General features: G+C 37.8%; 3 protein-coding genes and 1 pseudogene across 4 annotated transcripts; 1 reads left to right on the forward strand and 3 right to left on the reverse strand.

The window, feature by feature from the left end:
• Positions 1-377: 377 nt before the first annotated feature.
• LOC107615070 (linoleate 9S-lipoxygenase 1-like) lies at positions 378-5,906 on the reverse strand (annotated as a pseudogene). The gene is made up of 8 exons (XR_015899591.1): positions 5,636-5,906; positions 4,554-4,844; positions 3,189-3,408; positions 2,559-2,566; positions 1,918-2,285; positions 1,569-1,819; positions 1,502-1,514; positions 378-1,415 (listed from the first exon to the last, which is right to left on the reverse strand). The product of XR_015899591.1 is annotated as a linoleate 9S-lipoxygenase 1-like (transcript).
• Positions 5,907-9,714: 3,808 nt separating this feature from the next.
• Positions 9,715-13,573, reverse strand: LOC148543921 (uncharacterized). The gene is made up of 3 exons (XM_088498368.1): positions 13,336-13,573; positions 9,877-10,015; positions 9,715-9,784 (listed from the first exon to the last, which is right to left on the reverse strand). Exons 1-3 carry the CDS (start codon positions 13,571-13,573, stop codon positions 9,715-9,717), a joined length of 447 nt encoding a protein of 148 aa, XP_088354494.1.
• Positions 13,574-20,845: 7,272 nt separating this feature from the next.
• Positions 20,846-21,718, forward strand: LOC148543922 (uncharacterized). The gene has a single exon (XM_088498481.1). It carries the CDS (start codon positions 20,846-20,848, stop codon positions 21,716-21,718), a length of 873 nt encoding a protein of 290 aa, XP_088354607.1.
• Positions 21,719-24,420: 2,702 nt separating this feature from the next.
• LOC148543923 (uncharacterized) lies at positions 24,421-25,947 on the reverse strand. The gene is made up of 2 exons (XM_088498780.1): positions 24,852-25,947; positions 24,421-24,770 (listed from the first exon to the last, which is right to left on the reverse strand). Exons 1-2 carry the CDS (start codon positions 25,945-25,947, stop codon positions 24,421-24,423), a joined length of 1,446 nt encoding a protein of 481 aa, XP_088354906.1.
• Positions 25,948-26,296: the final 349 nt, after the last annotated feature.

Below are 26,296 nucleotides of genomic sequence, written 5' to 3' on the forward strand. Positions count from 1 at the left end.
ACATTTAAAATATTTATGTATTTACTATAACAAAATTTATGTATTTTTTGGAAAAAAAAAAAAACTTGTGTACACCAACAAGGAGAGAAATATAGAGGAGAGGGAGAGGTGCCCCTATTAAAGTGTTTTTTTTTTATATTTACACCATTTTCATAGGCTAACTGTAATTAGCTTCCTCTTATTAATTGGTATTTCATAAAAATGTTTAAATTAAGTATTTTTTTTTTTGTCAAATGGATTGGACAACTCCCCAATTTTAAGTATCACTTATGAAGCATATTAAAAAGTATATAGTTAAACCAGTTGAGCTAGGCCTTAGCAGCAAATTAAGCATTTATTCATAGCAACTATGTCTAACTTGCGTACATTGACTGCTAAATAAGTTTAGAATTTTTTTTTTATCTCGCTAATTATGGCTTATAAACAAGCATATCTTTTACTGAAAGGTGCAATAATATGAATCCCCATAGTCATAGCTAAGAAGGGAGCAAAGTGATGACACACATCCAAGCACAATGCTATCTGAAATCACTAAATACAACACAGGATTACTCAAAATGCACATGACAATACCACGAAGAAATGCATAATAAACTTGCATCTCGGATTATTAGAAAAGTAACAAGCTGCAAAGGAACACGCAGGCACTGATTTTAGATAGAGATACTGTTTGGAATGCCTCTGAAAGTAAGGCCTTCATCACTGGTAGGAAGGAGCAGAGTGCATGGCATATGAACTGGTCCAATTCTGTTTCTAAGGCTTGGCTCTTTGTTCCTCTGCTCGATTTTCGCCTCCATATCCGCCAACTTGTTTCCAAACTTCTTGAAGGCTTGTATCGCCCTCGAATCCGATGTCCAGTTCGGATTGTCTCTCTGCCCAAGATACACCTCATCAGAAGCATGCCTTGACAATATCTCAAATTCTCAATCACAGAAAGGTCCACCAGGGCCTCCAATTTCCCTGTAATTGTTCTCAAGTAAGCTTTCTGAGGGTTTGTAACCAACTCTTGATACTCCTCGCTTTCGAGTTTCGGTAAGAATCTTCTGCTAATTGTTGGCCGGTTCAGGATGAAGCCGCCATAAGGATATTGTCCAAAATTAACAGCTGCATGAAGGGCCGAACCGATCCATATAATAATGCTGCATGACTGAACCAAGTCTTCAAGAGTTTGCAGTTTTGGCCACCATGGCTTGTCTTTCAGGTCTTCATGACCCCTCTCTACAGCTTCCTTCCACCATTTTTGGAGTTCAGTGTCTTTTGTGACTTCATTATCTGAAGCGTAGTACAAGGAGACATAGTCTTGGACCCATGTCTTGATAGCATCCCATATCTCCAGTCCATCCACTGCATAAGGGTAGTCCTCGATCACGAGGTGAACGCCATGGGTGGCCGATGGATCCTCAACTGCCAATCCCCTGAATCAAGATAAAAAATTGTGTTATGCTAAACAGTTTAGTCAAATACGTCAAACAATCTAGTAGTTCTTAGTTATTATCTTCACATGAAGATATTATCTTTCACTAGCTGTGTAATAACATAATTCCAAAGTATATAAAGATTATGATTACCAGCAGGCAAAGCTTGATCAGGGAAAACCCAATTCTTGTAAACTTTAGAAGACATCTCCACAGAAAATGCTCCAGGAAAGAATGATTGCTCAATCATACCACCTGCATTAATCAAGGACTATCTTGCAAGTCCATTGATATTCATGGTGTCGCGGTAGTGAGGTTCTAGAAGCTTGTGAATTGGATGGAGCACACTAAGATGCCTGTATGTTGCAATGATAAATGGCTCCATTGCAGCATGAGTATTCAACCTTTAATTCGTAACATGAAAAGAAAAAGAAATTAGGAATGATTACTCAAATAAGAATATAAATTAGTGAAATTTGAAAAAAGAAAAAGAGAGTTATACCAGTGGCTCATGAGTTGATGATAACATGAGTCATTGACGACGACATAAGCCTTGGCAAGAAGCCAAATAGTACCTTCAGCACCTTCTTTAGCAGGCAAGACAACTCTGCTAACAGCACCAAATGTGTCCCCGCCAGGGTGTGGCACACTTAATTCAATGGCCAATGGTGTCAATGTTCCATCATTTTTCAAGAACAGGATTGTCCTTGTTGCATAAGCCTTTGAAGTCTTAAGCCCGTTTATCTTCCTCAAGTATGGCATGAATGCATCATGGTAATCTAATATGAATAATTTGTTCCCTTCAAGCGCCTGTTACATTACATTACATGTATCAATATTTTGTTTTCTTAATTGAGTAAGAAAAAGAAGCTATTTATATATGGATTTGTTATGAAATATATGTCATTAATTAATTAATGAAAAAGTATAAGTAATCAACAAGATTTTTGAATAATGTGTGAATAATGTGAATTAATAGGGTTAAAAGAGTAAATTAGATGAATAAATTATTTTTATAATTAAGTTTAATTAATTTTTTTAATGTTTTTTTAACTAAAATTTATGATTATTCATCTTTAAATTATTAAATTATTCGATTAACTTGATTAAATTTTAATTATCAAAATAATTTATTTATGTAGCAGTACTATCTGCAGTGCATAAAACCAAAAAAACAGCAGCAGCATGTGATATTCAAAATTCAATATAAAATCCAAGTTAAATCCAATGACTTTGAAAATTAATGTAGTTAAACTTTACTCATCCAGGTTTCTTTCTCAATTGGTTCTGAGTCAATACCATTTTTAATGAAAAAGTTACATTACCTGAAAGTTAAGTAAAAATGAGACAAAATCTGTTTTAAAAACCAACAAGCTTAGTAATATATATTATTTTTTATTAATTTTACCACGAAAGCAATTTTTTAAACAGAAGCCGTTAATAAAATAGAAAATTATAAAAAAAATTTATTCAATTTTAATGTTAAAATTATTTTATATGTATTTTTAATCATGTAAATTATGTCATCAAAAATAATTTTTTATATTAATTATATTAATAATCATCTAAAAAATACAGATGTGATGATATTTTATAATGTTAATATATATCAAAATTAAATTTAAAATTCAATTATGAATAAAAATATTTTAAAAAAATTAAAAAGATAAAATGTCCTCAAAAAATTAAAAGCGTGAAAAAATCAAATATTATATATGTATTTTCAAGAAATTTAGATAATAATAATAATAATAAAAAATAAACATTGCTAACCTTTTTTTGTCTTTGTTCTTCCAGTTCTACCCCCTGCGAGGGTAAGGATATTCGGAAGATCCTCCAAGAATGGGGCGAGCAAGGCCAAATCATTGTAGACATCATAATCATAGATTCTATCTGCTTCTTTGCGTTCTCCTGTTCCATCTCCTCTTAAATTTTCCAGTTCTTCGTTTCTGTATTTTACTAGTGCACTTGGAGTTGCACTTGGCAGATAAACCTGAAATGTAGTATATTCAATTTTATTATTTTTTTCATACGGTGAGAATTCAAATGTTAAATGATTTAATAGATTTGACTAAATTGTCATTAAATAACTTTAAGCTATCAGCCTCATATTAAATTTATTACACCTGAATTTTCAGGTATAGATTTAATAACTTCAATCAAACAGCGTGACCTAAAAAAATCGTTTAAAATAGATAATTATTTTTTGCCATTGATATGCCACGAATACTACGGGCCATATAAAGATTTTTTATTTAAATAAAAAATTATTATTTATGTTTTTTTTTAATATGACATTTATTTTTTATTTTTTATTATTACTGTATTTTGTTTCTAAGTTAACTAGATTAATTTACTTATATTTTGTTGGCGACCAAATTTTTTTTTTTTACGGTAACCTCAAACCTGATAGATCAAAGACTAATCCGTCGTGAATCTGAGTTTTATTTAACGGTTTGTTGCTAACCAAAATGGATTGCTGGCCAAATTTTTAAAACATGTACAATTCACATAAAGAATCAATGATTACACAAGTCGGATTTTTTTTTTTGTTAAATGAAAAAGCCCGATATAAAACATTCATTTGTGGTGAAGTATTAGAATTGAATAAGTCTATTAACTCCTGACGGAAAAAAAAAGAAAGAAAGAAAGAATAAGTCTATTAACTCAACTCAATCCTATTAGCTAATAGTTAGTTCCAAAGGTAAGAGTTTATTAAAAGCTAATTCTAGAGAGCCAGAGAGATAACAATTGTCTCAATAATAATAAACACCGCAAAATTATATCCTTAATGGATGTAAGATTTTTAATATTTTGTTATTTTGTTAAATCTATAAAGTAATGTAAAGAAAAACTGATTTGTTGTTTACAAATTTTTAAAAATTCTTAGAAATTTACATTGTATAACCAATATTGTAGCCAATATTTAATATAAGAAAAAAATTCAAAACTCAATTAGAAAAAACATTCAAAATTAAAACTCAAAAAAAAAATAATGGACTTTATACTATATTTTTTTGACAATCTTCTATTATAATATTAACTGAAATTGATGTTATAATGTTAGTTCTTTAGCATTATTAAAAAAAAAAAATAAAGATAGACAACAGTTTTAACCCTTGTAGAAAGGCTACTTACTTCATTAGCAAAGAAGATCGATGCGGTCCTTTTTGTAATTTTTGAAGTTGTAGACCCATGAGTTGCAAACAAAGTAAATGCTTCCATGGTTTGGGATGTCTTCATGAGTCACACTAACGAGGAAGAACTCAGTTTGCATGTAGTTTTTGAGATAAAATGCTGCTGGAATTCCAAACTCAGCATCATATTCAAAATAAATATCGTATGCTTCTTGCCTTGCTCCCAATGTGGGCAAGGTTCGAAGATTATTCTCTACATAAGTTTCCTTTCCAATTTTTCCATTTCCGTTTTCTGAAAAAAAAAAACGGAGAAAATAATAAATAAATTTTTATTTTTGTAAATGGAAATAAAACATATAAAGTCCTCTGGAAATAGTTTAAGTATTTGTTTGGGTCACATTAAATTGTTAATGAAAAAAAATATTTTTTATCGTGTTTGATAAATTTTTAATAGTAAAAATAAAAACACTACAAACAACAACAATAACAAGCATTGTCCCACTAGGTGGAGTCGACTACATGAATTAAATAACATCATTGAACTCTGTCATGCATCATGTCTACAGAGAGACTATTTACATGTAGAAAAAAAAAGAAAAAACACTAAAAATAAAAATACTAAAAAATAAAAAATATTGAGAATCTATAATTTACACATTTTTTTAAAAAAAATTCTTAAAAAATATTTTTTATATAATAAATAAATATTTTTATATTATTATATTCGAACATAATTAATAAATAAAAAAAATTTTATATGAAATATTTAAACATAAAATTACTTTTACCAAATCTTTTTAATAAAAAAAATAACTCAAAAAAAATATTAAAAATTCAATCAAAAAACTCCTAAATCTAGGATTGAATAACTTATGTGGCTTCTGTTTATTGACATCAGAGACTTATTTATAGTGTTCTCAAAAAATTATAATAAACTAAGAATTTGCAATGATATTGAACTTTGTTTGTTTGCGCTCCTAACGTGAAAAACAAAAAAACAAAAAATAATGTTTTCAAAAGAATTATTTATTTTTTTAGATTATTTATTTCATCAAAGAAATGATGAGAAAGACATTAACACACCATCAGTCTTGGTAGCACTGATCAACTTAAGAGAAATTTGGTGGCTCGTGGCTGAAGACGGAAGTGACATTATCGACTGTGTTACCAATAATGTCAGTGGCAGCGCCAAAGAAGCCGCCGACGGCTTCAGAAACGCCGGCGTCGGGGATGGACGATATGGTGTTGAAGTCCAAGACCACAGTCCCCTTGATCTTTTGACCCTTGTTGAAGAGAAATGACATCTTTCCAAATTGTTCTTTCTTCAATTTAGACAAAACTCTTATATTGGAAGAAGCTGGTTGCTTGTGACGATGCAAAGGAATGTTTTGTGCTATTTATAGACCAAGTGACAAGTATAAATCAACGACCGAAAGTGTTCTTGTAGCATCCTATAGAGTTCCAATGGTTTATTTTTTGAAAAAAATCCATATGCTAAACGTGATATCTTAAACTTTAAACGAAAGAGTTTAATTTAATAAGAGTTATGTTAAGTGTACACTAAATTCAACTATCAATGTTACGTAACCAAAATATTATAGATAATAAATAAAGGTATATGACTAATAGTATTTGCGTTGATAAGAGAGTGTGAATCACTCTCCTAATTTAATTGACGCAATTAATTTCTTTCTATTATTAATTATCTTTCCTTATTTAATTATACAAAAAGTTAATTCCAAATTTAATGTGAATCAGATTGCAAAAATTTCTCCTTCATTATTATTACATGTATTTATAATTGTATAATTTTTTTCTTCCAAATAAAAATTTCAAATTTTTATATTTTTAATTAAAAAAAAACTCAAATCACCTCGATACATTTTATAAAAAATAAAATATTTTAAATTTGATCAATTTTTATTTATTAAAAATAAAAAATATCTAAAATTGTTGGTTCATGATCTGGAAAATAAAATAATAAATAATAATAAATTAACACCAATTTATTGATTATGGATATTATATATATATAATTATAAATATTATACGTATAAAAATATGGATGTTAAATTAGAGAATTTAACAACTTCTGATATACAACTCATATTTTACATATAGGCTATTATAAAATAAAAAAAATTAAAATTAAAAAATAAATTTTAAAAAATAAGTATTAACTCGTCGTATTAAAATCAATAAATAAGTATACATATGAATAGTAAAAAAATATTAAAATTATGACCCTTTGGTGTACATGTAAGATAATTTGAAATATATAACAAGACACAGTTTAAAATTTGGTAATATTAATTGTAAAAATTTGTTAATTATAAATATTATATGTATGAAATTATGAATGTTATGAGTATGAAATTATGGATGTTATTAATATAAAATTTTGGATGTTATGTGTATCTTATTTAATTATGGATGTTATGTGTATGAACTTGTGGATGTTATGAATAAATTTGTCAATTGAATAAATTAATTTACGTATTTGATATTTTTTTTTAAATCTAATTATAGTAAAATTTAGAAATATATGTGAATTAAAATAAATCATTTTCACTTTGAAAAACATGAAATAAATTTTTAAATTATCAAAGACAGTGATTTAAAAAATTATACGTTGATTTAAATGTATAATGTCTTCAAAAATAAAATATTAAAATATTTTGAATCATGATTTATTAGTATATATGTAAAATAATTTGAACTACATAATAAAATATAGTTTAAAATTGAATAATATTAATTGTAAAAATATATTAATCATTGAGTGGGTCCGTCTGTTGTACAAATTTTTCAGCACCTTCTGCCATAGGTACTGTATTAAAGTCGAAATCAATTGTCATACAAATTACAATGATAAAAACAATTTCTTGTAAAATTTCTTGGCTTATACACTATTGTGCTTGCAATGGTGTTATTCTTGTGATTTTTGAATGAATATGATTGAATTAACATAAAGTATATATTAGGATAGGTTTCATGTTTCATATCTCCAATAATTGATGATAAATACCATAACGGACAAAGAATTAATTGCAATTATTTAATGTAATTGATATTATAATTACCGTTCTTAAATATAATTATTATTAATCTTTATTGTATTTTTATATATACAAATTAAATTATAAAAAGAAATATTAAGTATTGATTACAATAGTGCCTAATAAAAAGAGATATGATTTTCTAATTAATGTCATTAATTAGCAGATTTGATAAGAACGGTGATAAGTAGAATGAACGGTGATAAGTAGAATGATAAGAGAGTGAAGTAAAAAATAAAACTGTTATTAAGTGATATAAATGAAGTAAAATATGGAAAGTTTTAGCTGATTATGGCTGAAAAATTTTGGTTACCAAATTTTTTAATGCTAGGGGGACAATGACTTTATTGAATAATATGAACAACTACCAATCAAATAAAAACATATTACACCTTCAAATTAACCCTCTAAATTTTAATATTAAAATAACTATCCGTACACTAGTAAAATGAACATCCGATATATCTATTGTTTACATTGTTTAATATTTTCATTGTTTACCTATACTTTTCCGTATAAAATACATGTTAGAATATAAATAGACATTGAAAATAAATTAAATCACACATGTATTTATACACAATACAAATATATTGATGATTAATTTTAATAGCAGATTTTGGTATATAAATAGTATTTTTATTTTTATAAAAATGAAGTTTTATCATCATATGTATCGCCTGTTAAATTTCGAGTTAAACACCAAAGTGGTCCCTGAGATTCACGAAATGCACCGATTTAGTCCCCAACTTCCCGATTGCACTAATTTAGTCCTCCAGATTGAAAAAAATGCATCAGCGAGGTCCCCCGCATATTTTCCGGTCAGATTCCTTACCGCCGGGACTGACGTGGCGAATGAGTGCCACGCTGGAGTGTCCAACGGTTGGATGATGTGGCAAATGAAACTTGATGCACCAATTTTGTCCCTGATTCCTTTTTTAAACCCTAAATCAGAAATGGCGCAGCACGTCTTCGTCTTCTTCTCTTCTTCGTCTTCTTCTTCTTCGTCTTCTTATTCTTCTTCTTCTTCTTCTTCTTCTTCTTCTTCTTCTTCTTCTTCCCTGTTCATTCTCGTACCCATTGCTTTGCTGGTTGGAGGATGGTTGGACGTGCAGATGAAGGAGAGGGAAGTTCTCTGCGATCAAGCACAAGGAGGCCAAGTCAGAGTAGAGGCACGCGAGTACCAGAGCGGTGTGGGTGTGGGAAACGTCCTGTGCTCCGATGGTCTGGAACGGAAACCCACCCAAATAAGCCCTTCTTTGGATGCCCGAATTACAACGTGAGTGTTTCATGAAGATTTGTTGCTGACTAATTTGATGGTAACAGTTAAATTTCATGTTCACAGAGTAGTGGAAGAAAATGGTGTGGCTTCTTTCGATGGGCAGACATTGGAGAAGATGATAAAGGAAATTTGGAAGACACTGCTGCATACAACAATGAAGAAGTGAGCGTCAGTCTTGCTTTGAGGATTGGCAATTTGGAAGCTGAGTTAAGGACCCAGAAATATATGATACAAATGTTAGGATTGCTGTTTTTTTCTATCTTAGTTGTTGTTTTAGTTGTGATGTTAAAAATGTAAGAACTTGTTTTACCTGTGATGAGAAAAGTGTAAGAACTGTGTTTGAAAGCATCTGTTAATGAATGTATGGGAACTGTTTAACTTATTGGAGTGTTATTTGTTGATAGATTTTACAAAAATAGAAACCAGACTGAATGAACATAAGATGTAAATTGATAATAGTAGTTGTAGATTATAAACAAGACATTGTCAATGTTACATAGTTGCAGTTGTCCACATAAGGATAAACAGACTGAAACAGCTACCAAAAAGCACAATCTCTGTTAAATTATCTACTACCAGAAAATCAAAATAAACCATACAGTCTACATAAGAGCCATTCCCTTAGAGAAAAAACAAAAAATCCAAAATATCAACCAATGCCTAAATTCCATATATATTGTTAAAGCAGCTGCTACAACATCCCAATCAAGGGTTTTTCTTCCTTGGTGCCTTGAACTGTGGTGTTGGAACCATCTTCATGAACCTTGCCAACCTTGAAGATGTGGCTGCACTTGCTCCTAGCATGGGATCGACAGAAGTACTTACTGGTTGTGGTGTGGTCTTCCGTTTAGTTGGTAACTTAGGTGGCCTTGTTGCTGGTGGTGGTGGTGCCTGCTTGAAGTGTAATAAGTTATATGAGTTACTGTGAAAATGGGAGTTAAACATAGGATTATAAACAACAAATCATTTGGGACCTTTTATACCTCATCTTGTGTTCCACCATAGCTTGGTTGGGATAATTCAACCTCTTCAGCTTGCGGTCCAGACACTGGTGGTGGAATGTCAGCTGCCGGTGTTGCCGGATTGGTACTGTTGCTTGCTTCAGGTGCTGGTGTGGTCCCAGTAGCAGTAGCTTTGGCCTTTGAAGCTGCCACAGCTGCTGCTGCAGCCGCAAGAGCAGCAGCAAGCTCATCAGCTCTCTTCTTTTTGCATCCCCTCTTGGTGTGGCCCTTTACACCACAATATGTGCATGTGAATGGCTTGAGCTGTCTCTTTAGGGTAACAGTCTGCTTAGCTTTCTTGTTTACACTAGGACCCTCATCAGCGTCCTTTCTTCTTTTGGTTGTGAGCTTTCCTGGTTTTCGTTTGATGTTAGGAGCCTGGGGCTTACTATATGCTGATTTTTCCCACATGGATTGACCCGGAAGAGGATTGATATAATGTTCGTAGGTCTTCGCGTATGATTCCATTGTGACCAAGGGGTGGCAGAAATCCTCTGGTCTCTTGTTCACCTGTGCAAGAGCAGCACAAGCATGGACACAGGGAATGCCTACAGCACACCAAACAGAACGCAAGACAAGTCCAGATCATGTTAGTTAACAGTTCAGGTAAAAATTACACTAAAATGAATCTAATGATAATGCAAATCAAGATAAATAGAAAAAACAGAATTAGATGTACATATAACAAAAATTACCTGTTAACATCCAGAATTGGCAGGTGCAAAGTCTTTTGCCTAGATCGACAACCATGTTTGTTGGTTGTCCATGGACCTCAAACTTCTCATAGGCTTCATCCCCAGTCCATATAGGTACCCAGTTCTTTGACTCTTTCCTTACCTTTTCTAACCGGCTCTGAATAACTGGAGGAAGTTTTCCGATGTGGTTGTTCAACTTTATCTTGTTCTTTGCAATGGACCTCATAACGAACATCCTTACCTCCTCAAGCAGTGTGATGATTGGCTTGCTCCTAGCCTCCTTGATCCTTGCATTGAATACCTCACAGGCGTTGTTGCATATATTATCTAGCTTTGGCCTGTGGCTAAATTGAGACTTCGTCCATGAATGCCTAGGCCACTTGTTAAGGTATGTCCATGCTTCTTCACTGACTCTTTTGATCTTCTCCATGTTGCCAATAAAATCTTGAAAGGTGGTTGACCTTGCAGCATCCCAAAGGAGTCTCCGCAGCTCAAGATCCTTCCACTGTTTGTTAAAGTTACGCCACAGGTGCCATACACAGAAACGATGGTGGACCTGTGGCATGACCTCTTCCACAGCCGAAATCAACCCCTGCAATTGATGGAAAGATATAGCAGACACCAAACAATAACCAATACCCAATCAGCCTAAGTAATCAATAACCAACCACCCTAAGTAATCAATAACCAATCAGCTTAAATAATCAGTAACCAATCAGTAACCAATCACCCTAAATAATCAATAACCAATCAGCCTAACTAAGCAAACCACCTAACAAATCAAACTACTTAATTAAACAAATACCCTGAATATTCAAACATACTACAAGTGATTTCAGCAACTTGCAATTATCCATACCAAAAAAAAAACATAGAATCAAATAGTTTATACAATGAACTAATATACATTTTGCTTCCAATATAAACTGGCTAACCTTCTGCATATCAGAAATGAAACACCACCCGTTAGCCTTATAGTCTCCTAAGTCTTCATGGAGTAACTCCAAAAACCATTTCCAGTTCTCCTTATTTTCAATGTTGACTATAGCCCAAGCAACCACGTAAATGTGGTGATTTGCATCTTGTGCGACAGCTGATAATATCTGTCCACCAATCTGAGTCTTCAGAAATGCACCATCGAGGCCGATTAAAGGTCGACAACCAGCTTTAAACCCGTTCTTGCAACCACTCAGGCAGATATACATTTTATCAAACATTACTTGGCCGTCGGGCAGTGGAGTAACCCCAATCTTTACGGTGGATCCCGGATTGGTCTTTAGCAGCGTTTCAGCATAATCCCTTAACAAGGCATACTGTGCCTTTTCATCCCCGTAGACAATATTTCTTGCATCAGCCAAGGCTCGGGCTAATGAATTCCTATGCAGTATGAGATCACACTTAGACCTGAAGTATGTTGCAGCCTCACATTGCTTGAAGTTGGGGTACTTTCTAACCTTCTTTACCAACTTACTTGCCAGCCAAGCTCTGTTTGCAGCCCTATTAGAATTCTCTCTCGGACATGTATGATCGTCATAAAAGGTCTTGATTTGCCAGCAAGAGTCCTCATGATCCCTTGAGGCATAAACAACCCAGCAACACTCTTCCACCTGGCACACTGCCCTACACCTCACATTGTCATTCTTTACAAACTTAATCCTTCTACCCTCCTGAATAGTAAACTCTCGCACAGCATCCCTGAAGTCTTGTTTAGTATTAAACTTCATTCCCACTTGCAGTTGCAACTCACCAAATCTCTGTCCCTCCTGGAAGATTGGAAATTCATCCGATTCTCCATCAGATTCCAATTCATCTTCAGAATTAGGAGGAGTCTTCATCTCCTCCGAGTGCCAAGAGTTGGCACCATCAGACTCTGCACCCGGGTCAAGAGCATCATACATAAATCCCCCTCCTGGACTTCCTAAAAAACCAAGGTCCACCTCTACATCAGATAACTCTGCCACAATTGCATCATCATCTTGCATAATACTGTCTTTATACATCTTTTCCTTTCCTTTGGCCATGGCTGAGGCCTTCTGAACCTTCTTGACCTCTTTCCTAATTGGTGGTTTAACCAATTCATCATCACTACTAGAGCTGGCCTCCTGCACAGGGACATAAGAGTCATCCTCTGAACTCCCTTCATCACTGCTGGATCTGTTTCCAGTTAAATCCACATGAAAAGTTTGCTTCCCTTTGTTAGCACTCCACTGTCCCCTTGCCTGAGATCTTGTGATTCTTTTAGGTGGGTTAAATTTGGGCTTGGTTTTGGAAGTAATATTGGGCTTAGGCTTTGGTTGAGTTTTCTTGGGCTTCGGGTTCTGCTTGGGTTTTGGATTCTGCTTGACAGTTGGGGTTGTATTGGGCTTTGTAGTGGGTTTTGGGTTGGATATATGATGGAGTTTGGGGTTTTCATGATCAGCCATGGACTTGGTATCATCATGCATAGGTTTTGTGATGGGAGTGTTAGCAGGGACTGAGATTGCAGTTGGACTGTTTGGAATGGGGATTGGGGTAGGAGGATCTGGGTCAGGATCAGCTTTGTCATGTGGCATTTCATTTAAGGTATCCTCAGGGGTGTTCTTCTTGTTTAACTCACCACCAGGCTCCTCTTGTTGAATATAATCCAGACACAGCACATCTTCTTTCCCCTCCAACAGTTCAGGTGTCGAAACTCCATGTTCGAAATAAACATCGACTACGCCATCATTCCTCTGTGCATGGAAGCACATCTCCCTTAATTCATCATCAGTGGTCAGAGCTCTCAATCCAACCTCCAAGCTCCTCTCCGGAACCAGCCACCAACACTCAACTACCTTGTCATATCCCAACTCCTTGAAATAGTTCCTGATGAAGAAGACATCAAGTGTATCCTCATCTAAATCACCTAAGCAAGCTCTATTATCAGGTGAGTAAACCAACTTTCCATCACCATTCTTCTTAAACGTTCCACCATGATGGAACATTATATCCAGCAACTTCTCCATCTGTATCGGAAAAAAAAATATACAACATTTTTAATAAAAGATAGAATCTGCAATCAACAACAGAGAGAAATTCCAAAATCCCTAACTAACAATTAATTCAGTCATTATGCCATTATAGAAATGCCCATATTTTCTTGTTGAAAACAGAGCATTCCGATTACCCCTACCCGCACCACCCAATGCAAAAACCCTATCCACTATCATAGCATCCATGGTTTCCCATCAATCTACACCAAATTCCCAAGTAAAATCCATAATGAACGATACATTACCACTACGTAGAACAGAAAAATACTATGTAATATTCTGCATGCCTACCTTTGTCACAGGGGATTCCACGCAAAATCTTTGCTCCTTCCTTCACCGATCTTCAGCCAACGATGAAGAGGTTCCACTGAACTCTAGATTGTTTCACTTCGAAAAGGCACGCCAGGAGTATAGGATGCCAGGGTTTGATGCTTTCAGTTCGCAGGAGGTGAAGAAGACGAAGTGATCTTTGAATATTGGGGGAGGGGGTTTGAAAGTTTTGTAGATGCTGAGTGGAAACGGTGTCGTCTGTTAATGGGTTTAGCGCCAAAACCCAAAACGACGTCGTTTTCTTTCATCCAGCGTGGCACTCATTCGCCACGTCAGTCCCGGCGGTAAGGAATCTGACCGGAAAATATGCGGGGGACCTCGCTGATGCATTTTTTCCAATCTGGAGGACTAAATTAGTGCAATCGGGAAGTCGGGGACTAAATCGGTGCATTTCGTGAATCTCAGCTGTGGATTATATATTAATATCCTCTTATTATCATTCTAAAAGAATGTCCATGTGTTTTTAAAAAAATGTCGATGTGTTTTAATACTCTTTTATTACTGCTAGACGAAGCCTGAAATAATACCCATGATGAAATGAATTTCACCGTCATCTAATCATATATATATATATATATATATATATATGGGTCGGGTCATTTTAATATGACTATGTTACGAAAATTATGATTTTTAAAAAAATACGGTTAAATTAAAAAAAATATTTTTTATTAAACAACATTTTTTAACAAGTGTTGCTTAAAAAAATATTATCAAAATATAAAAATTATATATATATGTGGTGATGGCTCTGGCGGCTGGAATAATTTGGTGGCTAAGGGTAGAGGACAAATCTGAATTGGACATGTGACAACGATTGACTTGAATGTGAAAGTGTGACCTTATTAATGACTTTAACTCAGCTAATGATCCATGGTAACATTTTTTTATCTTTAAACAATAGTTATTAACAAGTTAAATACAGGATTAATCCTTGAGCCAAATCTGTTAATTCCCAACTTTCAAAGTCAGCAAGATTGGACAAATTGGAAGCACGATTGGATAGAGAAGAAATGCAATATTGGAAAAGTAGTAGTGTGAACTATAGAGAATGAACTAGTGTTCCATGTGTTCTTGTTAACCTTGTCAGCCCAGAATGCGTTTCTTCCCTAGCTATATCAAACTCACTAGGCATATGTGAACCTTTAATTTTACTTGTCTTTCAATTTATGTTTACTCTTTGCTGTTGTTTAGGGTTCAGTGAAGGTGTGTTGCTCATTCAAATTAAAGGGGACAATCAATGTAGGGTCTTATTCTATATAAGTCATGAAGAATTGCGTTTCTTTTGCTCCATGTTCAATGTGCCTCTTGTTTTTGTTCCTCTCGAAGTTGCTGACTCCCTATGCACCCACTGCGTTTCAATTTTCACCCAAAAACCTCGTTATTATAACATATATATTCTTAACACAAATTTATATTATTATGTTAAATGTTAAACTAGGATATTTAATCCCTACGTTTGCACCTTGATGTTAACATAATATTTAGAGTAATTACCCAAACCAGTCCAGAAATTTTAGAATTGGACATTTTAATCCTAAAAAAAAATTAATACACAGATTAATTTTCAAGGTTTTACTCTGACAGATAAATCAGTTCCTAATTTATTTTCTGGCAGAGTAATTATCCAGATCAGTCCCCAAAAATTTTAAAAACAAACATTTTAGTCCCAAAAAAAAAATCAATCCCTAACGTTTTCCTCTGTTAGACATAATAGTCTTCCGTTCAAAAATAAAATAAAATAAAATAATTATTATTATTAATTACACAATAATATTGTACTATATTTTTTGTATTTTCTAGATAAAAATAATGATAAATTTATTCATTAGATTCTTATATATATATATATATATATATATATTTATATATATATAGTCACTCAATAATAATAATAATAATAATAATAATAATAATAATAATAATAATAATAATAATAATAATAATAAATAAAATTATTAGAGATTATTTTACAAGAAATTTAAGATTAAAACCATTTGATATTTTTATATTTAATATAATCAAAAGATATACTACTTTAAAAAATATGTATTTAATATAAATCTAAATTAAAATATTTTCTTTTAATACATATTTTTTAATACAAACATATATTTTTTTTTACATAGGACATCTTTTGATTATATTAAATACAAAAATATCAAATAATTTTAACCTTAAATTTTTTGTAAAATAATCTTTTTATTATTATTATTATTATTATTATTATTATTATTATTATTATTATTATTATTGAGTGAATATATATATATATATATATAAGAATTTAATGAATAAATTTATTATTATTTTTGTCCAAAAAATACAAAAAATATAGTACAATATTATTGTGTAATTAATAATAATAATTATTTTATTTATTTTATTTTTGGACGGAGGACTATTATGTCTAACAAAGAGAAACGTTGGGGATTGATTTGTACACTAGTTTTTCTTGGGGACTAAAATGTCCGTTTTTAAAATATTTGGGGACTGATCTGGGTAATTATTCTGCTAAAAAATGAACTGGGGACTGATTTGTTTGTCAGAGTAAAACCTTGGGGGATTAATCTGTATATTAATTTTTCTTGGGGACTAAAATGTCCGATTCTAAAATCTTTGGGGATTGATTTGGGTAATTACTCTAATATTTATACAATAAATCAGAAATGTTAACGATTTATATTCTTTAGCGAAAATGGCAGCTAGGTTAAACATAACATAACAAATAACAACAACAACAAAGCCTTATGCCACTAGGTGGAGTCGGCTACATGAATCAAACGACGCTATTGTGCTCTGTCATGTATTATGTCTACAGAGAGACCGTTTACATGTAGATCTCATTTGACCACCTCATGGATGATTTTCTTAGGTCTTCCTCTGCCTTTCGTCCCTTATCCATCTTCCATCTCATCCACTCTCCTAACTGTGTGTTCTATCAGTGTTCTTCTCACATGTCCAAACCACCTAAGACGCGATTCAACCATCTTTTTCACAATGGGTGCTACTCCAACTCTCTCCCTTATATCTTCGTTCCTTATTTCATCCAATTGCGTATGACCACTCATACATCTCAACATCTTCTCTGCCACACTCAACTTATGTTCGTGCTCCCCTTTGGCCGTCCAACACTTCGTACCATAAAGCATAGCCGGTCTTATAGCGGTGCGATAGAATTTGCCTTTAAGTTTTAAAGGCACTTTTTTGTCGCATATAAAACCAGATGCACTCCGCAATTTTGACCAACCTGCTTGGATTCTATGATTTACATCATGTTCAATCTCTCTATTATCCTGTATGATGCACCCAAGATACTTAAAACTTTTATCTTTTCGTAGGAAGTTTTCTCCAATCTTCACCTCTATATTAGGGTTTTCCCTTCTCAGACTGAACTTACATTCTATATATTTCGTTTTGCTATGACTTATGCGCAGACCATACACTTCTAAAACTTCTCTCCATAAGTCTAACTTCTTATTTAGGTCTTCCCTTGACTCTCCCAAAAGGACGATATCATCGGCAAAAAGCATGCACCATGACACAGGCTCTTAGATGTGCTCTGTGAGTACTTCCAAGACTAATGTGAAAATGTATGGACTTAAGGATGATCCCTGGTGTAATCCTATATCAATAGAAAATTTTTTTGTCACACCACCTTGAGTCTTCACACTAGTTATGACCCCATCATACATGTCTTTAATTACACGAATGTATACGATCCTTACGCTAGAAATATAATGCAACAAAAATAAGTTATCATCGAATACTCCATAAAAGGTTAGTGGTACAAATATTAAAAAATATTAAGAAATAATTAATCAGAAATAATTTATTTTTTTTGGTTTATAATTAAGACAATATTAAGAAAATATTATAATTTAATTTTAATGCACCGTTAGTATAAAATAGTTTTATATGTGCATTCAATCACGTAATACCACATTATAAAAAAAAATTGCTATTTTTATTGACCGTGTGAATGGTCATCTAAAAAGACAAATATGATTGTGTTATATAAAATATTTTATACTGTTAGTACATTAAAATTAAACTTTTTTAAATATTCCATAAAAGATCGATGTAAAATTTCATACTTAGTAGAAATAAATGTTTCAGAGTTTAATTTTTATTAATTACTCTAAAAATTAATAGTCAACTATTTAATATAATTTAGGAACACTAATTTACAATTTAAAAATATATACTATTTAATTTCAACCAATAAATATAGCTTTAAATATAAATACAAAATTTATGTATTTCATTTTATTTTTGGTAATCTTAATAGGGTATCGAATCAAATTTGTATGAAATTCTCAGTTTGGAGAGCAAATTATACAAAATAAAATAAAATTATTTAGTGTTTTTGTCGAAAATTATTTAGTGTTTCTGTCGAATTGAACTGTGTCAAAACACTTGTGACAAATTGTACAAAATAAAATAAATGTAGTTTAAAATGAATAAGATAAAATGCTTGAAGAGAGAGAAATAAAATAAAGGATATGAAAAACAAATAAAAAGTTGATAAATAAATGAGAACTTTAAGTAAAACAGAAAATAAAAAAAATGCTTGGACAGCAAGGAAATGCAAGAAAATAAATTAACGAAAATGTTTGGTAACAAAAAATATCAGCAAAAAACAGTCCTAATTTATCTTATTTAGCATTTATTAATTGTTGCGACAATTAATGAATACTAAATAAGGCAAGTTCTGACTGTTTTTTTTTGTCTCCCTAACATTATAGACCATGAGGATAGGTTTGCATAATGTTTTCCTTGATTAAGTTTCTTCCTTTTTTCAAGTCACGATCTTGTCCTGATTATGAAGAATCTTGACATCTGTACAAGATGTCTCTGGTACGGGTTGAGAGATGGATCGGGAACCTACGGGTCGAGGCGGATGCCGGATCACTTGACTGGGGCGATGGGGGGAGGTACCTGCAAAGACACTCCGACGCTCAAGTCAGAATGGATCTGAGAGGTATAAGGTCTGTGGAATGAATGAATACCTGGAGGGACCTGGGTCCTCTATTTATAGGTGATGGAGAATATCTTATCTTATCTTATTTGGCTAAGATAAGGGAGACGTTTGAATTCGAAAGTCGGTTAGGAATCTGAGAGTGCCATTTTCGGGCCTTCTAGAAGTGGGGAACGGGTCGGACCCGGGGAACCGGTGTTGGGTTCGGTCTTGGATCCGGGATGGTGGGCCGGATCCGTAACAGTTGCCCCCGCAGCGGGGGAGCGAACAAGGTCGGTCTGTCGCTGAAAGGCGCGATGCTTGACCGTGGGCTTCAGTTTGTCTCGGGAGTTCGTTTGTTTTTTGGAGGGAGATCGGTGTCTCGGCTCCGGTTTCGCTGAAGGCTCGTCTGACCGTTTTTTGGTTTGACGTGACTCCTCCGATTCTGCCGTGTCTGTTGCGTTCTTCGAGGCTTTATTAGCTTCTTTTTTCGAGGGAGGGTCATTAAATGTGAAGGGACGCTTTCCCTCTTCTGCCCCTACTAGCTTTAACTGCGCCTAGGGGCAATTGTGTCTTTTCGCCCCTCTCTTTGAAACCGTTTTGGATTTTTATTTCAGTTTCCTCGCTCGTTTCCCTTTCTTTTTCCTTTTTCCATTCTCTTCTGAAGAATTTCTATCTGAACAGAAAGTCTCCTCCTTTCTCTGTGGTCTTTCGTTTTTTGGTTTTTGCTTGCTGCTTCTGCTTTTCGAGCTTTCTCAAGTGTTCTTTCTGCATTTCCAGGTTAGCACGTTTCGCTTATTCTTTCCTGTTATTTTGTGAATGCCGCTCTGTCTTTTGCCATGCATTGTTCTGCCTGTTTTTAGTTTTGCGTTGAACTAGTTTCTTTGGGGGGGGTAGTTTTTTGAGTTTTTGGAGGGGTTGAGCACCGCCGTGTTCATTCGGTGATGGCGGTGTACCGCCGTGTTGGTTTGGTAATGGTGTGTAGGTTTCTGTCTTGCTTCTGTCTAGGGTTAGCAGGCTGATGGTGGTGCTCCTCCCTGTTTTAGGTATGCAACGGCGGAGAAATGAGGGTGTGGGAGCTCCAGTAGCCCCTTCCAGGGGCGTTCCCAATCGTTATGGTTGGGTGACTAGTGATGTATGGGGCGTTCCGTCGCGGATAACGGAGGGCGACCTTCAGCGGCTCCGTGATCAGGGGGCCATCTGCGGTGGTGGTGATGAGGAGGGGCGGTATGAGCTCGTCCTCCCAGACGCCGACGAGCGCGTTTGTTACTTGAATCTGCATTCCCCCACCGTTCCAGATTGGATGTGGGTTTATGAGTCGATGTTCACTCGGCTCGGCGTGCGACTCCCCTTCTCACCGTTTGTTCAGGATCTGTTGAGTCAGTGTTCCGTGGCGCCGTCTCAACTTCACCAGAACAGCTGGGCTGCTGTGCGGTCGTTTGAGTTGGTGTGCCGGTATCTCGACCTTCCGGCTTCCGTTCCTGTTTTTCTTTTTCTTTTCTTATGCACTCTCCCGACTAAGGAGGGGAAGTATAAGAAGGGGTATATGTCTTTCCGTGCTCAGCCTCATCGCCGTATTTTTGGCTTATTTGAGGATTCTTTTCATGGTTTTAAGTGGGAGTATTTTAAGGTGCGTCCTGTCCAGGGGCACCATCCATTCTGGCTGTCGCCGGAGGGCGTACGTCGGTTTTCGACATACTGGAATTTCCAAGCTGGCCCGTCGGTTCTAACTAAATTCACCTACGATGGTTTGTCCCAGGAGGATAAGGACGTTGCCAACGTTTTGTGGCATTTGTTTGGTGAGCGTCCGTTGAATCCTCGGGACGTTATGGGGGATCCCGAGGCTTGTCGGGCGTATATTGGTGTGTGCCTTGTCTTCTTTTCCCGATTTTATATGTTCTATTTTTCTCTTTTTTGTAACTATGTTTTGTTATTTTTTATTTCTTTCAGTTGAGATGGCTGGTGGGCTGACTTCTCTGGCTAGGTTGAAGGCGGCGATGGGCCGGGAGGAGGGATCCTCGTCTCCTTCTACCCCTGTCTCCAATCCTGCCGTGGAATCTCAACCGGTTTCTCAGGAGGTGATTTCCTCGGCTGCACGGGCCGAGGTTCAAGTTTCCCCTGGCCCTGCGAACTCTCCTGAGGTTGTGGTGGTGTCGGCTGCTGAGGCTTCTCGGAAGAGAAGGAGGCCTGAGGACCCGAGCAGCGAGACTTTTGAGGAGGGTTTGGTGCCTAGTGTGATGGATCGTCGTTTTGATGCCCCGGGTTTCATTGATCAGCATTTGATGCCTGGTACGGAGCCTTATTTTGATGGCTGTGATGTCTCATTCCAGGCCAAGTCAGTGTATCGTGCTCTCCTTCGCTCTGCTGTTGTTGTTCGGAAGGCTGAGCCCGTGATGGCTCAGGTCGGTTTACTGGACAAGAAACTTCGCCAATCTCAGGCTGAGGTGGCTAAGTTGAAGGAGGAGCTCGAGGCTGCCGAGATTGCGAGGGAGAAGGCGGTGAAGTCTTCTGAGGAAGCCGGGGCGGAGATTCTCCGGCTTTCCGAGGTTGAGACTTCACTCCTTTCTCAGCTAGGTGAGGAGCGGCGCAAGGCTTCCGATGCGTGTTCCCGGGCTGCCGTACTTCTTGGTGAGACGAAGGCTCTGAATGCCGAGGTTGCTGCATTGAAGAGGGAAAAAACGGAACTGCTGGCCGATGCTAAGGATGCGATTGCTGCTACCGAGGAGACGATAAAGGCGCAGGCCCTAGTGCTTGCTCCGGGAGTGGATGTGTCCGTGATGGGAGCATTCAAGACCGTTCGCGATGGCCGGATAGTTGACCTCGAGTAGCTTTATCTTTGTAATTTTTGTTCTTCCGCTCTTTTAGACTTACTTTGTTTTTTGGATACTTTTGGTTTGGCCGTGGGCCGTGTAACCGTGACTCCGTAGCTTTTGGATTTTGTTTTAATGACTTTTCTAGCCGTTCGGGCTCTTTTCGTATGTTCCGTTTTAAAGCTATTCCGTTTGGTTAATCTTGTTCCCATATTTGGGATGAGTGGACCGTCGTGTGGTCGGGTTTATATGGATATCCGTGGGTTGGTCCCGGAGGGTGATCGGTCCTCCAGTTGTGGCCGTGTTTTTGTTCCGTATTTGGGACATTGTGTGAAAAATAAAGAATTTAGGGATAGCTTTGTAATGGGATTTTATTGATGGGTGGGCCTCGTTAAAACCCTCCGTTGTTGGCGGGAAAGAGTACCCGAATTTGATACATAGGCGTAGTTTTGAAATGTAAATTTGCAACGACTGAATAAGTAAAGCGAAAGCGTAAAAGAAAATCGGGGGGGGGGGGTGGGGAAATGGAGACCTGGGTTGGTTTTAGGAGTAGTATCGCCGTAAGTTGGCGGCGTTCCACGTTCTCGGGACTTCGTGACCGTTAAGCCGTTCGAGCTTGTACGCTCCTTTCCGTAGGACGAGGTCGTCTGTCGTGAATTCTCGCCGAATGACTCCGTTGTTGTATCTTAGGCTGATTCTTTGTTTTAGGGCTAGTTCCCTGAGATGGGCTACGCTTCTTATTTCATCAGTGAGGTCTCGTTCTGCTTCTTCGTCGTTGCCCCCGATTGTTCTTCGCGGACTTGGGTTGCCGATTTCAACTGGGATGACAGCTTCCGTGCCGTAGGTTAGTCGAAAGGGGGTTTCCCCGGTAGCTGTCTGGGGGGTCGTGCGGTACGACCATAAGACCGATCCGAGTTCGTCCGCCCATAGCCCTTTGGCTTCGTCGAGTCGTTTCTTGAGGCCTTTGACTATTATTTTGTTTGCTGATTCCACTTGCCCGTTTGTTTGGGAGTGTTCTACCGAGCTAAAGCGGTGGGATATGCGTAGTCCGCTTAGGAATTCCTTGAATTTTGTGTCGGCGAACTGGGTTCCGTTGTCCGAGATGACGATCTCGGGGATCCCGAACCGGGTAATGATTTGTCGCCAGAGGAATTTTCGACATTGGGTCGCGGTGATAGAGGCTAGTGGCTCGGCCTCGATCCATTTGGTGAAATAGTCTATGGCGACGATGAGATATCGGAGTTGGCCTGGTGCCATGGGAAAAGGTCCGACAAGGTCGATCCCCCAGGTGCCGAATGGCCGTTCTGCCGATATAATGCTGAGCTGGTGCGGGGCGGCTTGGTGGATGTTGGCGTGCCTTTGGCATTTGTCGCAGTTTTTCACTAGTTGTACGGAGTCCCGGATGATCGTGGGCCAGAAGTAGCCGGCGCGGATGACTTTTTGGGCAAGGGTTTTGCCTCCGATGTGGTGTCCGCAACAGCCTTCATGGATTTCGCGGAGTATGTATTCCGTGTTCCCGGGCTCGACGCATTTGAGCAGGGGTTGCGAGAGTCCACGTTTGTATAGTTGTCCCGCGACGACCGTATAGCCGGCGGCCCTCCTTTTTATTCGTTTTTCCTCTTTGGGGTCTTCGGGCAGTGTTCTGTTGAGGAGGTACTGTAGGATGGGGTAGGTCCAAGACTTGTGGTGGGAGTGCGTCAGGTGGGTGTCGGCTGTTAGGGATACGGACGGTGTTTTGACGACCTCCTGAATTAGCGATTTGTTGCCGTGTCCTGGTTTGGTGCTGGCAAGTTTAGAGAGGAGGTCGGCTCTGGTGTTTCTTTCCCTGGGGACGTGCTGTATGGTTACCTGGTCAAATTCTTCTTTTAGTTTGTTGACTTTGGCGAGGTATTGTTGTAGTAGGGGATCTCGCGTTTGGTAGTCTCCGTTGATTTGGGAACTGACTACTTGCGAATCCGTGTTGATTTCCAGGACCTTTGCCCCGACTTCGCTGGCTAGGGTTAGTCCTGCCAGGAGGGCCTCATATTCTGCTTGGTTGTTTGAGACCGGGAAATCGTATCGGACTGATTGTTCGATTACGACGCCGTTTTGGCTTTCCAGAATGACTCCGGCGCCTCCGGAAGTGACGTTCGAGGAGCCGTCGACGTGTAGTTTCCATGACTCGGGAGGGGTGTTTCCCGGTGTCATCTCGGCGATGAAGTCGGCCATGGCCTGTGCTTTGATTGCGTACCGGGGTTCGAACTTGATGTCGAATTGGGATATTTCGACGGACCATGCTAGCATTCTTCCCGCTAGGTCGGGCTTCTGTAGTACCTGTTTAACTGCTTGGTCGGTTCGAACCGTTACGAGGTGGGCTTGGAAATATTGCCGCAGGCGTCGGGATGCCGTGAGGAGGGTGAAGGCTAGTTTTTCTAGGCGCGAGTAGCGGGTCTCTGCGTCTTGTAGGACTTTGCTTGTGAAATATATGGGTTTTTGCTCCTTTTTCTTGTTTTCTCGGATGAGTGCCGCCGCGAGTGCTTCTTCCGTTATGGAGAGGTATAAGTACAGGGTTTCCCCTGTTTGGGGTTTGGCAAGAATTGGTGGTTCCGCCAGGGTTTTCTTGAAGTGTTGGAATGCCGCTTCGCACTCCTCTTTCCACATGAAGGGGGCTCCTTTCTTCATTAATTTGAAGAAGGGGATTGCTTTTTGGGCTGATGCTCCGAGAAAACGAGATAGGGCTGTTAGTCGGCCGGTGAGCTTCTGAACGTCGCGTAGGTTTTTTGGGCTCGTCTCTCGAGGATGGCACGACATTTCTCCGGGTTGGCTTCAACTCCGCGTTGTGTAATCATGAAGCCGAGGAACTTCCCTGCCTCCATTCCGAAGGCGCACTTTGTTGGGTTGAGTCGCATTTGGTGCCTTCTTAGGGTGTCCATTATGACCTTGAGGTCGCTGATGAGTTGTTCGTCGGAGTCAGTTTTGGCGAGCATGTCGTCTATGTAGACTTCTAGTTTTGTTCCGGATAGGTTCTGGAATATTTTGTTGACGAGCCGTTGGTACGTTGCTCCGGCGTTTTTCAGACCGAAGGGCATGACTGTGTAGCAGTACGTGCCGTCGGGGGTGATGAACGCCGTTTTTTCCTCGTCGGGTCGGTGCATGGGTATCTGATTGTAGCCAGAGTATGCGTCCATAAAGCTGAGGTATCGATGTCCGGATGCGGAGTCCACTAGTCCGTCGATGTTCGGCAGGGGAAAGGCGTCTTTTGGGCAGGCTTTGTTGAGGTCCGTATAGTCGACACACATTCGCCATTTTCCGTTGGATTTCTTTACAAGTACAACGTTTGCTAACCAGGTCGTGTAGGGGAGTTCTCGGATGAAGTTTGCTTCGAGCAGGGCTTGTACTTGTCTCTTGACTTCGGCCGCTCGGTCTGCTGACATTTTTCTTCTTCTTTGTGCTACGGGTTTGGCTTTGGGGTTTACGGCTAGCCGGTGGGACATGAAGTTGGGGTCTATCCCCGGCATGTCGGCTGGCGTGAAAGCGAACAGGTCTCTGTTTTGTTTTAAAAATTGGGAAAGGTCTTCTTTTAGGTCATAGGGGAGGTTCCTGTTGATGAAGGTGTACTCGTCCTTGGTTTGTCCTATTTGCAGTTTCTCCATGTCGCCTTCTGGTTCTGGTCTAGGCTGGCCGTCTTGTCGGGCGTCTAGGTCGGCTAGGAATATCCCGGCAGCGTCGCGGGATTTTTTCCGTAAAGCCAGGCTGGTGTTGTCGCATTCTGCCGCGACTTCCCGATCTCCATGGATGGTCCCGATGGAGTCGTCCTCCGCTACGAACTTCATAAGGAGGTACTTGGTAAAGATGATGGCCGAAAAGTCATTGATCGTCTTTCTTCTGAGGATGACGTTGTAGGTAGTGGAGTCTTTTAGGACCACAAATTCGGCTAGGATTGTCCTCCTCTTGTCACCGGTTCCTATGGTGAGGGGGAGTGTGATGGAGCCTTCCGGTTTGAGGAAGTTGTCCCCGAGTCCCGTGACACCGTTGCGGTGCGTCTGGAGATTTTCGTCGCAGAGCCCAAGCTTGTCGAAGGCCCCTCGAAAGAGGATGTTGGAATCTGCGCCGGTGTCTACTAGTATTCTTCGGACTAGTCCGGTTCCGATTCTCGCCGAGATCACGAAGGGTGCGTCTTCGGCTGCGGTGCCATGCTGGCAATCTTCGGGTAGGAAGGTTATTGCTTTGTCGATCATGGGAGTTGGGGCTTGATTTCTGACGGCCATTACCTTGAGGTCTTTTTTTATCGTGGATTTTGACTTGCATGGTGCATCTTTACCCGTGATGACATTTACTATGATGGTCGGGTCTTCCTCTGGACTTTTTCTAGGGGGTTGCTTTTGGGTTCTCGGGTTACGTCCTTCTTTCTCCAGTGACCTGTCTCTCTCCACGTGTCTTGGTTCTCTGATGATTTTAGCGAATTCTGGGAGTTTGCCGTCTCGTATGGCTTGTTCGAGGGCGTCTTTAAGGTCGAAACAATCTTGTGTTTTGTGACCGTAACCTCGGTGGTATTCGCAGTAGAGGGTTTTGTTGCCTCCTGTCCTTTCCTTGAGTTGTCGGGCTTTCGGAATGATG

Source organism: Arachis ipaensis, chromosome B9 (assembly GCF_059453495.1).
Source record: "Arachis ipaensis isolate K30076 ecotype BB chromosome B9, ASM5945349v1, whole genome shotgun sequence".
Lineage (NCBI taxonomy): Eukaryota > Viridiplantae > Streptophyta > Magnoliopsida > Fabales > Fabaceae > Arachis > Arachis ipaensis.